We start from the raw sequence: 14,842 nt of genomic DNA, 5'->3' as shown, positions 1-14,842 counted from the left end.
GCCTTTTTTTTTTTTATACCATTATTACACCTGCTTCCAATTCATTTATTAATGCTGTACAAAGTATGGCTTTTCTGTCTTGCCAGTGTTGTGAAAAGGCTGGAACAGATATAAAAAATGCATTCAGGAAGAAAAGTACAAATGCAACTGCAAAAAAATCTAATGTGAAATACGTTTCTGCAAAAACTACAATTTTGTACAAGATTTGCAATTGGTTAGGATTTCATTGCAGCTTTTCAGTACTTACAGGGGGCTTAGAAGAAAGCTGGAGAGCAACTCTTTGCTCAAGCAGATAATGGCAGGACAAGAGGAGATGGCTTTAAACTACAAGAGGAGAGATTTAGGTTAGATGTTAGGAGAAAATTCTTCCCTCAGTGGGTGGTGAGGCCCTGGCCCAGGCTGCCCAGAGAAGCTGTGGTTGCCCCATCCCTGGAGGTGCTCAAGGCCAGGCTGGATGGGGCTTTGGGCAACCTGGGCTGGTGGGAGGTGTCCTTGCCCATGGCAGGGGGGTGGAATTGAGATGATCTCTAAGGTCCCTTCCAACCCAATCATTCTGCGACTCTATGACTTCATTAACAAAACAACTTATTTGGTTTCAAAAGCTACTTCTCCATGATGGGAAAAACTGAACCCTACCCTCCTCGGGGGAACGCTAATGGCAACAATCTTCCTTCACGCTCTCAAATTCTTCTTTATCTTCAGTGTTTGACATTCTTGAGAGATTTCTTTTTCTTCCTCTCAAAAATTTTCGCAAAATACCAAACTGGTTGTGCAAATGGAAAAGAAGGGGATTTCTTCTGCTCTGGAAGTAGCGTCTTCTTATATGACAATTCAGATCCATCCAAGGGACAATCCAGATCTCTTCCAGAAAATGTGTTGTCCCAGGAACACAGTGACGAGCAGCTAACTGGTTTGGATGACATTTTATAAAAGGGAGTGACTAGTGCTAAGAAAAACACGCAACAGGGAAAAGCTACATTGGGAGAAAAAGAAAAAAGAAACATCGGTGAAGAAACTGGCTTTGTAAAAAAAGTCACAGAATTCAGCCTTGAGATGTAGTTGGCCATTTACTTGGAAACAAAGCAACAAAAATCCCCCCGGTAATCGAAAGCAGGCGAAGTGATCTCGGTGACTAGAAAATGGCCTTCGGTTTTCTCTCCCTGAAGCAGCCTCTTGACTGTCTGGGCGTTCCCACAGCCAGGCTCTGAGACATTACCAAGCTTGGCAGCGGGGGTTTGGAAGCAGATAGATGCTGCTTGCCTTCTCGGGGAGGCAACCTCAGCACGGATTTATATTCCAGAACATTGGATGATGTGGAAGAGTAAACCAAGGCAGGAGAAGATGGTGCAGAAGTCTCATCCCAACCTAAGGAGCAGATTTCAGATCTACTTGGAAGAGTGCTGGATGGCACAGAGCAGTCGTGCTGGGGACAAGGCTAAAAAATTAAGGGATGAGGTGATGTGGTGCATATCCCTGGCATCGTTTACAGCTTACTAGCGTGGATCCAGCCTCTGTGGTTGCTTGAATTCAGCTTTTTAAATCAAGACCGTCCTGATCAAGTATCACGGTAGCTGTCAGATAACGAAGGGCTAAATGAAAAGGCACCAAGGGAAGAAGCTGCAGAAGGGGAGCGAAGCAGTTCCAGGCGTAGCCAAATCCTGGAGGAGCTCCTGCACAGTTTTACATGTGTGGTCTCTCTTAAAACAAAACAAAAATCCACAAAACCTCTGTTTAAACATGATCTTTGACACGTAGCAGCAGCCAGTCGGCTTATTGGGAGCATTAGGACAAGTCACTTGTTCCCTCCTCAAAATTATGAAGCCATTTTCACCCCACTTCTTTCCCACCACCATGTAAGCACTATGCTATGAATTAGGCCTCCAAGAAAAAAAAAAAAAAAGTATTTTCTAAATTGAAAGGGATGGAGCTGATACAAGAGAGCCTTTCCTGTTCACGTGGGGCCATGCGACCAAGTCCCTCCCACTGGCATCTGCCGGCGGCTGACTGCTTACATTTGCAAATGGTTTGTTCCTAATTTATGGCTGTTTAACCAAGGCTTTACAAAAATAAATAGATGGCCACGAATTTATGACTTCCCCGAAGCACTGCGTGTAGCTGCCATCTAGACCCCGAAGCTCTCCCCACAGCTGTTCCGTGTCCTGACAGCTCTCGGCACAACAGGGCTGCAGGCAGAGCTTCGCCAAGGAGGAAAGCACCACGGTTCTTTCGACTCCAGCAACCCAAAGATGAGTTAATGGGCACGTAAGTATGACGATGGCACATTTAGCATCCCGATGAAGCTCAAAAAAATGCTTTTGATCAACACAGAGCACTTCCAGAGCTTTAATTCCTAAGTACCCACAACACTGGGGTATGCATCCATCCCTAAATGCGATCTATCTGTCCAGAGCTGAAACCTTCAGCAATTCCTGCGCTGACAGCTCCCAGGTGCAAGAAGCAGGTCAAATCTTTTTGTGTTCACGTCCTTTTACGTATCTTTCCCTGAGTTAAACCTTGCTCCAGCTCCCCAGCTCCCTCCCTGCTGCAGGCTCCTTTTCCAGCCCCGATGTTTAATACCTGCCCTCACGCAGCCGAATCTTTGCGAGCTGACCTAAGGCAACCTGCTGATTAAACACAGCTCGCATCCGAGTGTTTGCAGTGAGAGATGTTCTGTTATGGCCTTCGGGTGTCTTTTGGGGTGTTTTTTTAAAGTTTTTCAGGTGAACATCTGAAGAAATTGAAAGATACACAATGCACAGCTAAAATGAACGGAGCCACGTGTGCTTGCACTGCTCTTGCCAGAAATCAGAGTGAAGAAGACTTCCACTTCTCAATTTTCCCCTCTCCTCTCTCTTGTAAAGAAAAACCAGCAACAAACAAAAAGCAGAGGTGATAAATCCAGCTCGTTTTCTACTATGTTTGTGCAATTCCCATATCTAAATCCCCAAGCTCTGGAAAAATACAGGGAAGGAAGTTACATTACCAGTTCCACCCAAAACTGAGTTAGCACTTCAGAGAGACAACGCTCAGTTCATTGAAACGATCCTGTCACGCTGACAGCACCAACAGGACACCAAAGCAGCCAAATATCAGGGCACGGAGCAAACCCAAGGACAGGGTTCTGAGGCCAACAGTATTTTTGAAGCAGAGGAGAACAAATCCTTTTCACATTCACAAAAAGAGGGCCAGTTTGCAACAGCACTTCTCAGCTGGCTCTCCGTAAGACTGAGACGTCCTACGCTCTCTGTAAGGCTATGAAACGTCTCTCCATACCACTGAGAAATCTCATTTCTTGTTAAAAAAATGCAAAACCCTACCATTAGCCACCACTTAACAGAAGAGCTGCCTGACTTTTACAGCAGGAATCCTTCGCTGAAGCCTCAGGACTCGCAGGATGTGGTTCAGATCATCTAAACCTACCCGAGAGTCTCACGAGATGGAAATATTTATTTTCCCTTCAGCATGAAAGAAACCAATTTCAATTAGTTGGAAGCTTAGTTCTGAATAGCAATGTGATTTAGGAACCCGTCTGTATAAAGGGGAGAGGTGACATCTACAGCTCCTGTGGTATCACACTTACTTTTTCCAGATTTTAGCCTAGCACACTGGAAAAGCGAAAGCGACAGCCAAATATCAGAATTTTACGATTTTCGCATCACAAGTGGATTCTACTGGCACACGTCAGTGACAGGGGAAAAACATTTTCAGAGGAGGTCTCTGCGATACTGCAGCAATTGCAACATTTCAACCCATTTCTGCTGGGCTCGTGCAAGTTACAGGAAGCTTTGGAAACTGCACAGAGATCTGCCGCAACAAGAATGAGCTCAGCGTTGGCTTGCTGGTGTTTTACGTGGCATTTTTTTTTTTTCTCCTCGTGTTTCCCCTCGAACGAAGGGGATCTCTCACGCGGCCCCGTACCTGCTGCTCGTCCTCCATGACGTTGCTGGCGAATTCAAACACGAGCTCATTCTGCTGTACCACTGCTGCCATAATAACGCATTCCCAGCTCTCAGCTCCACATACGAAGAAAAACGTTCCCCAAATGTCAGAGGATGAGGAGCGGCACCGCGGGCCAGCGGGGCAGAAAGGCAGGAACCGAACCAAGGGCCGCTTTTAGGATTTCTGAACCATCAGCGTTCCCGGGTCCTCCTCTTCTCAAAGGGAAACAAACCAAGGGAAATCCTTTCCTGAGGTGGTTTTCCCACGTGGGCAGCCTTTTATCTCTGAGGAGAGAAAGAGAAGGGAAAAAAAAAGTTATAATTAAGAAATGATTGCTACTTGAAAGAGCAGCAGCCACAGCAAAGGCTGGTCCTCGCTCACTAGAAAGGTTTTCTCTAGCTCGGAGCAAGGCAGACACCTTTGTATCTCCACGGGTATTACTGCTCCTAATCACCACATGCAAATTTTCGCTCCCACGAAGCGCAGGACTGGTTCAGGAAGCAGAGGGAAACCGTTTCAGGAAGTAAGACACCGGTTCCAGAGCGCTTCACATTAAAAGTACCAGCCTAGCACCCAGACGACAGAGTCACGAAGGTTACCAAAAAGAAACTCCCTCTTTTCGCCCGGTTCACGCACGCAGCTTTTGTGTTTGTTAATAACTCCGCTCTTTGAGGTACACTCGAAGCCAAACCACACAGCCCAGCCTGACCCGCTCAGCTGCAGGACACCTCGAGCGCGTCACCTTGCTGCCCCGCACACGGCTCCAGCTTTGCAGGGCTGTCACTCTGCGAGTGAAGGGCTCTCCATCTCGATTCCCGGCGTGCAACAGAGCCCGTAAATCCCTCGGACGACACGGAGAGCTGCTGAGCTGTACACGAAGCAGATCTTCGGCTTCTTTTTCCAAAGGCCCTGTAAGCGCAGCCTTATCTCTGCCGCAGGCTTGCGAGCAGCCGGAAGGAAACGGCACTGACCACGTCACGGCACAGCGGAGCAGGCAAAGAGACGGCGCAGCACAATAGCAAAGAGCAGAGAAAGGGCTCCCAAAGCAGGGAACGCAAGCAGGAGGGACGCTGGAGGGACGTGTGCTCACAGCCCCCACGATTTCACTCCCTTATCGGCGCTGGAGGTAACCGTGCTTAGCTCGTGCCCGGACGGAGATGCGCTGTGTCGCTTCTGAAATAAAAGCGAGTGCTAAACATCATCTTTTTATACAACTAGGATGACCAAAATGTCAATAAAACCCTACCACCTCGAAGGAAGAACAGCATCGATGCCTGCACTTGGGGCCCTGGCTTCGATGCAGGGCTGCTGCGGCAGGAGGACACAGGGCCTCTGGTGACTTCAGCCCTGCAGCGAGGGGGCCGTTTGCGGCGTGTCGCAGGAGGCTCACCTCACCTTGTTTTTGCAGCAGCCTGAAACCCAAGAAACCCAAGGGCATCTTCCTCCCCCGCTGGCAGGCCGTTTAATTAGGGAGGGCCGAGCCACGGGCCCGTACTCCCTCGCTCTAGGAACCGCAGCAGCTGGTTTTCCCATATAGGCTGTGGCGTTCCCAAATTCCTACGCCGTGATGCCAGCGCGTTCAGGGAGCCTCGCTGAGGTCCCTGGATGCAGCCCTTCTAAGAAATCGGGAAAACCAAAGTCATGCGGGCAGGACAACTTGCCCAGCTTCCAAGGCTTGCTTTAATCAGCTGCTGAAGCGTTTGTTAAAGTAGCCACAACCCTAACCAGAGAGTGTTTGTGTTAATGAGGGCTAGAGGCGTGAGGAGGAAGGCAAAAAAAAAGTCCTTTTGAAACCAGGACTCTTCAACCCCAGCCCTTTGCAGGGTGAGCTGAACAGCTCTCCATACAGCAGCAGGGCTGCGGCAGAGAAAGCATCACATGCAACCCCACAATCTGGGGTAAATCCCCTACAATTACTTGGCCTCTCAGTAGGATCCGAAGTCTCTCTCAATAACCAGAGGGCTTTTGCTCCAGAGGACCACCAGGCAAATAGGAAAACCTCCTCAGCTTCCCAGCGGAGGCTTATTTCAAAACGAGGGTTAAGGTAATTGTCCTGGGGGAAGCAGAATTTGGGAAGGGCACACAGCCATCTCCATCACACGCCTGAAACCCACATGTACGAACACAGAGTGCAAGTGCTTGAAGCCCAGTGACTTTCTAAGGTCAACAGGAGTTCACAGCACCTACATACAACCAGGATGGACACCCCGTACAGAGATGCAGGCTGTTTAGGAACCCACAAGGAAAACTGGAGGTACAACCAGCAGGAGACAGGTTTTAGAAGTTCCCTGTGTTCATTGGAAACCAGCACATGCACCCTCCGAGTGCTCACACAGCCCAAGGAAGACGGGAAAACACCACGGTGAGGCTAACAGGGAGGGAGGAAAGCCACAACCTGAGGGACATCCTGAGATCTTCCGAGATCATCCCCCAGGGGGATGCAGGGGTCCAAACCCTCTTCTCTTCCCCCTTTCCTCATCCTCCCGGTAAGAAAATAACCCAATCTCACTTGCAAAACGTTGGCCACAAACGTGCCGCGACACCGCGCTTCCTGGCGCCGGTCTTTCTAAGAAATCCTCTGCAAGGGGCTACCTCACGGGCTCTTATCCTACCAAACATCAGGTGCCTGTGCTACCAAGAAGGCTTGCAGGAGCGTGATGCTGTGATGTGGACCCGAGAGCCTGCTCAAAACTGTGTCATGTGCACTGCAATGCTCTGCTTCTCTTCTGGCTGCTGCGCAACCCGCGTGGTCAGCTCCCGGGAACGCAGAGCTGGGGACCACAACACTCGGGGATCACCTGGATGCTGCCTTGGGAGCCAACTCATCACTACTGATAAAGAGAAGGAGAAAAATCAGGAGCTGGCATCTCCCATGTGATAAAACGAGAAGCAGTTAAGGAGAAGGAAAGGGGTTTGAACAGAGGAAAGCATGAAAAATCAGTCTAGGTGTACCTGGTCAAACTTCTTCCCACAGATGTGACAGAAGCCAAAAGCTTATTAAAATGAGAGAAAAATTGTGAAATGATAAAACCTCAAATCTGGATCAGAAATTCCCATAAACCAAGAGAATGAGTCCAGTGACACCAAATGAATGTTTTCCAAGGCACTCTCGGGCGGTTTCTGGCATTTAATAGCACCTTCTAAGGAGAATTAAGACCACGACCCTGAAGAGACCATAAATAAAATCTCACTGATGTTAAAAGGGAAAGTGGCTCGGCACAGGGACAGCCGAAGGGCTGAGCTCCAAGCCAGCTACACCAGGATACGAGGAGAACTTGTCCGAGGGGTGTAGGAGGGAAGAGCCGCTTGGCCCCAAGAGGTTGAGCTGCTTTGATTAAGGCAGGCACGCAGGAGAGTAAAGAGGTGGCGGTGGGAGGAGGAGAGGTGGGGGGAAACTGAAGCTGATTGCTTTGGCTGGGCGCCGAGCTTCACAAATTACCAGCTGCCAGTCCGTACCAAACCCTGACATAAAGCTGCCAGCCGGCCTCTGAAAATTAATTTCTCTGCAAATTAGTAATGCTGGTTTCAGATCACCTGGAGGAAAGAGGTCAGTTTACTAAAAAAAAAAAAAAAAAAACCTTTTTTAGCAAGCCACAGACTTCTCTTTTTGAAAAACTGAAATGTAAGTAAGTGCACAGAAAGTGTATCTATATTAAAGGGGGGAAAAACTGAGCAAAGGACAGCAGAGATGAGCTGGAAGTCGTAAGTTTCTTATTGCAGATGGCCTTTTGCAGCCAAGCTCTGGTAGCTGTAGATCCGTCACCGAAACCCTCACTGGGCTTCTTCGGTGTCCTGCAGAAGATGCCAGAGGAGCAGGCTCAGGGACCAGCCCTGTTGTAACTTTTCCAACAGAGATTTTGGGCATTTTGTGGCTTTTTTTTTTTTTTTTTTCCCCCCAGTTTCTTTTTAACTGTTCCAATGTGGACACTCAGGCACAAGGAACGAAATATTTAAATAAACCCCAAGCGCTCTGTGATTCACCTCGGTGTGTTCCGAGCATTGGAGCAACCTTCCGAACCTGCTTCAGAAATCTCAACGTGATTGAGCTGACTGAAACCAAGGAACGAGGGGCACAAACTAACCCAGGCAGAACTTGCTGAAGCCTCCCCTTCCCCGAGCACTTCCAAGCCCCTGCGGGGCATCTCGCTCGTGTCAGTGCTGGGTCCGGTGGTGGCTGCGCCCCGCAGAGCTGCCCAGGCTCCGCAAGGCGAATCCTCTTACCTCGGCGGTGCCTCTGGAGGAGCTGCCTGCACACAGAGGCAGTATTTCTGCTTGCTGTCAGCTGTCAGCAGTATCACCAGTCCCAAACCCTCCGGAGCGGGCTGCTGGGAGTCAGCTCGACTTGAATTTCCAGTTCTTTGACATTGCTGCCTATTTTCCTTCCTTACGCCCGCCCGTCCTGCCCTGCTATCTGGTTACAGGGAGCCAACCCGTACAGCACCTTGCCCAGTCAAATCTCAGACCTCAGTCTGCCTCTATCCGCTGCCCTCGGTGGTTAACCCCTGCAGCCTTTATTCTCGAACCTACCGTGTAAAACGTTTGCATCAGAAAGGCATTTTTCCTTCTTGGACTGCAGGAAACAGGCAGGCTGCTCTGAGAGAGGAGGCTCTGAAACGCCGGCAGGAACAAGCCAGGAGATTTATGCCCCCTCAACCAAGAGCCACGGCCCGCAAGCACTCGCTCCTCACTTTAATAGCTCCCACCACCTCAAACATCCCTCGCGCAAACCCCAAATGGCTCGTTCTGGGCTCGAGATAATCTAATTACACTAATTACTCCCCTGCCTGCAGCCCCTGCTGCCGGAGCACGTGGTGGGCAGGGTGCTGGCACAAGGCGCTGCCACCGCTGCGGGCTTCCCACTGCCCGACGAGGACCTGGTGCTGCTCTGGGCTCGGCTCCTGCGCCTTCTCCAGGAGGAAAAAGCCATCTCTGCAAGCATCAGCAGTGGTGTTAAGGCTTCTTTTAAGGGCTGCTCAAGTTTTTGTTTTGTTTTAATGTATTCTTGCGTGACAGGTACCTTTGTTTTTGTAGATGAGCACACAGCTTCCACGCAGGGACACACGGCCCATTTGGCTAAAGCAAACGGTGCCGGGGAACGCTCCTGCCACCTCCCCTACCCAAGCGAGAGTGAATGAAGTGCTCAAGCAGAGCGTTATTTACTCGTTTGTTTAACCTAAATATGTACTTAAGCAACTTTTTAACCCTTCAGACAAGACTCCCGGACACAAGGAAGAAAAACAAACCAAAAGTCGACCAGAACTCCCGCTCAGCACAGCACGACTCACTCTCACCATCAGCTCCTTTCTTAGCAAGTTGTTCAATGAGCGATTGTCTTTGGGAGATTCCGGCTCCAGATTCAGAAGAGCACTTGCACTTCACCAAGTGAGCACTGTGGTTAACTGTGACACGCGGGTAACACAGAGATAGAAGCAGCAGATTTTAGAACTTATCCGCCAAAACACATTGTTGCAAACTGCGTTTGCAGCTTTTTAATCTATTCCTCACACGGATCCTGGCTTAGCTTTACTGAACAATAACCAAAGTGCTCCGACATGCACTGATTAGAGCACAGGAATTCACAGGTGAGGTTCCCTGCACAAAGCAAGAGGTGATCTGCTTTCTCCAGGCTGCAGGCGGTACAGCAGGGCTCCCCTACGGTGCCCCAGTCACCGCGTTCTCGTTAATTCTCCATCGAGGATCTTTCTGAAAGAGTTGGGTGAGGGAAATGACGCAAGGAGTACCGTGATGGTTTTGTTTGTGAGGGTTTGGAGAACGCAGCGCTGTTATTAGCGTGGAGTTAGGAGGTTGGGATAAGAAAGGCACGTCTCAGTCAACATGTCTCTGGGAAAAATTAGCCAAAGATCCTACTCGGCCAAAATCACAAAGCTGGTGTTGGCGCTGAGCTTCCATACAGATTAAAAAAAAAAAAAAGTAAACCAAATAAAACAAAAAAAAAAAAGAAAATAACACCCAAGAGTGCGTGTCAACAGCCCCTACCATTCCACAAGCAGAAATACTTGATTCAAAGAAGCCTGTAGAAACAGGAGTGAAAAGTAAGGTAAGAAGGGGTGCAAAGTACTAACCCATGCCCGCAGTCAGGTAAAGTGATAAGAGACAGCTGTAAACAGGGAAGTAAGAGATTGCAGTCAGACTCCACAAACACCCTCCCAGTAACCTCCAGGTCAGGCAAGCGTGTTTTGTTCCCCCCCCCCCTGCATTTTTTTCTCCAGTTTGTCTTTTCTAATGTGACTGCTTTTTTCAGCGTGAGTGCATTCAGCTTCATTTTTGCTTAATCACACACTTTAGCTCATTAAGCAGTCATTAAGAAGGATTTATGACTGTTACGTTCCTTCAAACAGGACACCAAAACAACCCAGATGTTCCACGCTTGTCTCCTAAATCAAGGCATCGGGCCTGTGACTGCTTTGTGCAGTTAACTCTTCCGCCTGATTTCTCGTTTGCCATAGTCTGGGATCAGCACAGCCGCAACTCCTATCAGCAACAAACCTAAAAAAATATTTAAAAGGAGTGAAAATGATAAAATGGGGGAGGTGAGCTTTGAAACTCACAGGCTGGAGGGCTCAGAGGCATTTGGGTTAGGAGGCTGAAGCTGTACGTTCTCCTTGAGCACAATGAGTCACGGCCCCGACTCGTACGTGCTTTCTGCATGGGTAACCTGTACCTGCGTTCCTGGCCACAGCACCAAGTAAGAAAATACTCCAGATATGCTCAAGTAAACACGCTTAGTAAACTCTCCCGGAGTAAGGAGGAAAGGGAGTGAAGTCACCTGCCAAGGAGCTTGCTCTGAACTCCACGAATGCTCTCAAAACGCTGGTTTAAAACTGCACCTGAAATTGGAAACGGCTACGAAAAAGCATCAGCGTGCACAGATGCACAGAAAACGAGGGGGAGACACAGCCTTGGTTAGAAAGGCTGAGCGTTACATAGCCAGAGGGACTTCAAAACCAACAGAAAAACCCCAGGCTCTCGCTGTAACTTGTTTGGGACACAAACCACCTTGTTACCAGCCAGCTCGGTGTGGGCGTGGAGCCGCACGGCACGCACAGAGCACTCTGTGTGCAGGTTAGCCGCATCATCCCACCCAGCTGAGCCACGCCGAATACACCTTTCACTGCTCTACCCAGAAAAAGGGCCAGAATTGTTTGGCCTCCCTAAAACTTCCTGAGACTTCCCCCTGATTGTTGCAGAGGCTGCAGGTTTGGCTGTTATCTCCTTCCCTCGATCTTCATCCTAATCCTTCTGTCTCTCCTGTATTAGCATCTTCTACATTAGCTCTCCTGAGAGACTTCAAGAAGGCTGTTTTGAGAGGCAAACACTCCTGTGCTTCTCTCATTTCCCACTCCTACGGGTTTGTCTCACGTCAGCCAGTTTTTACCAAGGTAATCAGCTGTGTCCAGCTTCCAGGTGTTTGCTACACCCAACACCTGTGCTGTTTTCCAAGATAACCCACTCATTCAGCATCGCTGTTTCCCAAAGGATTAAATCAATCGGGCTGCCTAAATTGGAGCAGAGGGAGAAGGAGCATCGATGAGACGAAGAGTACAGGCATTTCTGAACATCTAGCTGGGATGTAACACGTGGCAGACCTGATTCACTGAGATATCTGCAAAAAAACGTTAGGTAAAGCACCAAACACAGAATACTGCATCTAAAAATCACACCTTTAAAACCTATGTGAGGCAAGAGAGTGCTTACACAGCGATAGCAGGGAAGAACATCCACTCAACCCATAATTATATTAAATAATAGTTTTCAAACTGCCGATTTTTAATATACCCTAAAATGCCCTGTATCCACTCATGTTACTCTGAAAACTCACGTGCTTCACGATGCTTACAGTAAATAAAAAATACATTTGCTAGGAAACTGTAGGATAAGAGAGACGCTGACATTCTCATGCCATTTGAGAAGTTTTCTTCTTCTCTATCAGCTTAGCTTACGTTTTATGTTCTAAAGCATTTGGGTAGGGTGGGATTAGGAAGGGAGACTATTTGTCTGGGGAATTTCAAAGCGGTGAACTTGGCTATTAAGGGAATATAAATTCTCTCCCAGCTTGTTGCTAGACCCACAATTCCCACTGTGGGGTGTCAAACAGTGACAAAACTGTGAGTCAAAGTCCAACGAGATTAACATAATAAAAGCAAAAAGATTTCTCCTCAGAGTTACGTGGAAAAGGAGCGGGGCCTGCAAAGGTCCCTTCAGGGAAGGCTGCGTCTGGACAGGTCAGTATTTCGTAACGTCTGGGGAAATGTTTGCTCTGAGGCCCAAGTCACCCCCGTACGAGCACACACCTGCTCCGAGGAGACACAGGAATTCAGTGCTAACGAACCAGATGCAGCAATTTACGAGCGTGGCGTGAAAAGACCCACAAAACCTGGGTTATTTCGGAAAGTTTCAGAGCCCCCGCAAAGCAGGTGGAGAGAAATTGAAGCCTCACCTCTTCCTCATTTCATCACTCAAGTTCCTGAGTCTTTTGCAGAACTAACGAGGGAACGGCTGCTGCGTGGCTGCATCCCTGCGCTGCGCGGCCGGGGCTCCTCCCGTGGGACCCCACAGCACCCCAGCTGCAGGGGGAAGGTGTACACATGCAGGGTTCTCCTCCCCTGAACTCCGATCTTCTCCATTCACATGACTTCCAAGAAACTCAAGTACCTCCGTAAGAAAGGACCTCGGTTGCTCCGAGTTTCCTCTGTAGACTGGTAGCATGAACAAGGTAATACAGGGGGAGGTTGCTTTACAGATTTTCTAAGCCATCCCTTCACTTGTCCTCCAGCTTCCTTTGTTTTTCTTTTTTTTTTTTTTTTCCACTCACCTAACACTTGATCTAACTGTGATTATGAAGACTGGTTTGTCTGATTGCAAAGTCTCAGTTTCCAACCAGCCGTGGTTGGCTGTGATCAGGATGCAATGAATGCATTTCAGAATTCTGGCTGGGAAGATAAACACACACACAACAACACCGTGCCTTCTGTTAAGCTTTGAGCAGAGGCTTTCCTACATGCACCCTCCAGGGCTGCACACCCCATTTGCATCTTTCCTCTCCAACACCACAGACCTAAGAAAAACTGGTCAAAACTAACCGAGAGAGAGATCAGCACAAGCATCCTGCTGCTGAGAAAGGCTTCTAGCACAGCTATGTCAGGAATGGGAGAGCTGGTGCCTTTCACAGAGGCAGAAATTCAGAGTTTTAGCCTTGTTGTCCTGGCTCCTGGTCCTGCAGAAACTCAAGGGACCAGACACTGCGTCCCTGGGGTCAAGCCAACGTTGTGAGCTACACATGGTGCCTACTGATTCATAACCCAAGAGAAAACAGGAAAATAAAAAAGCAAAGAAGACAAAAAAGTTCTTATCTATCTGACCTTACCACCCCCACAACCCTTCTTTCTCTGCCATCCAGAGGATGCACCCCTCTGACTAAAACCACGTAATTTAAAGAGCAGGTAACACAGAAACGTTTTACCACACACCAAAGCAAGCTCTACTCGCTGCTGGCTACTCAACACACAAACAGATGAAAAAATAAAAACACAGTCTGGGAGCCACACCATCACATGGGGAAGAAAAGAGCGTCAAATCGGTCAAAATGGCTGAAACTAAGCTGCCCGGTTTCAGTTCTAATATAATTTTGATGCATGGAGTGCTCAGTTCTCTAAAATCTGATGCAGAGGAAGATATTTTTAGGGCTCTAGCGTCAATAAAGCAACAACATTGTAATAACATCCTTAGCTTTAGAAATCATGAGGTGCAGATAAAAATATCTCTTAAAACATACGTTTTAATGTGCTTTTTCTGTTGTTTTAATTTCAGAATACACGTGTAATAACTTGTTTGAAGCCAGAAATGCCTCAGAAATGGACCCTCGAGTGAATTAGAATGAAAATATGAATATATATTTTAAAGGTTACTGGATCTTACAATAAAAAATCACCAGGTCGAGCAAGATGGCAATTATCTGCCCAGAAAGATGCTGATGAACTTGTGTGATGCCACATTCAACCCTCCTGCTGCTCATACACTGTTCTGAACTCCTATAGTTGTGGTAGAGGACAAAGAAATGCTGGACCCCAGCTCTCCCTGCTCGACTGCTGCTCCCCTAGTTACTATTTTACAGTTCACACCTCAAGAGTCCAAGCCCTGCTTTCTCTCGAACCACTTCAATCCTGATCTTTACGCGGGTATCTAAATGAGGGTCTCGCACAGGCGATTGCAATGAGGAGCGTGCGGGCCCGAATCTGTTCTTGAGGAACCACTTGGCTCGCATAATGGCCGTCCAGGGCAGCAAGCGGAGTCATCGCTGGGAGCATCTGCCCCGGCTCGTGGTTTAACTGACAGGAAACCCAGGCGGCGATACCCGGGCTGAGGCACAAGCGGTGCCTCAGCGCGCCTCCGGCTCCCCCGGCCGGGCCCAGCCTCCTGACAGGGCTCTGCTGCCTCACACAAGGAGGAGGAGCTCGGAGACTCCTTCTAGAAAAATAAAAAGTGAAATAAGAGGTGCCCGCGCCTCAAAGACTGAAAAGTGAAATATGTTGAGCTGGTCAGCTGGACGGGGGGGAGTAATGAGGTCGTGCTTGTCACAACATGGCCCCTGAAGGCCTCAAGTTCTGGCCACCAAGTTCTTGTCCACCACAACCAGTCCCGGACCCTTTGGCGTTTGGCCTTCCTCAGACAGGCTTTTAAGCCACCAAGAAACCAAGCAGTTGGGTTTAGGTGAACAAGCAATCCAGCAGAAACCTTCAGAGCTGAACCACAGCCAAACACGGCCCCAGCTGGTCTCCCTCATGGGACCATCCTGTCCTACAAAAGGGGACACGTTGGGGGATCTGCAGGGATCCTACCACTAACACCTCTACCTTCCATAAAGGCTGAGGAACCACTGAGGACC

The 14,842-nt window shown here is 48.7% G+C and overlaps 1 protein-coding gene across 3 annotated transcripts in view; it reads right to left on the bottom strand.

Annotated features, from left to right (window-relative positions):
- ELF1 (E74 like ETS transcription factor 1) overlaps window positions 1-14,842 on the bottom strand; it is a 74,306-nt gene that overhangs the window by 28,981 nt on the left and 30,483 nt on the right. For all 3 annotated transcript variants that reach the window (XM_084306371.1, XM_084306370.1, XM_084306372.1), the window contains exon 2: window positions 3,919-4,223. In XM_084306371.1, coding sequence (XP_084162497.1) covers window positions 3,919-3,990 — 72 coding nt within the window. In that variant the 5' untranslated portion in view covers window positions 3,991-4,223. The remainder of the gene's footprint in view (window positions 1-3,918; window positions 4,224-14,842) is intronic.

This window comes from Netta rufina, assembly GCF_964035555.1.
Source record: "Netta rufina genome assembly, chromosome: 1".
NCBI classification, from domain to species: Eukaryota; Metazoa; Chordata; class Aves; order Anseriformes; family Anatidae; genus Netta; species Netta rufina.
Note: the sequence above shows the minus strand (reverse complement) of the source record. Positions and strands in the feature narration are given on the sequence as shown.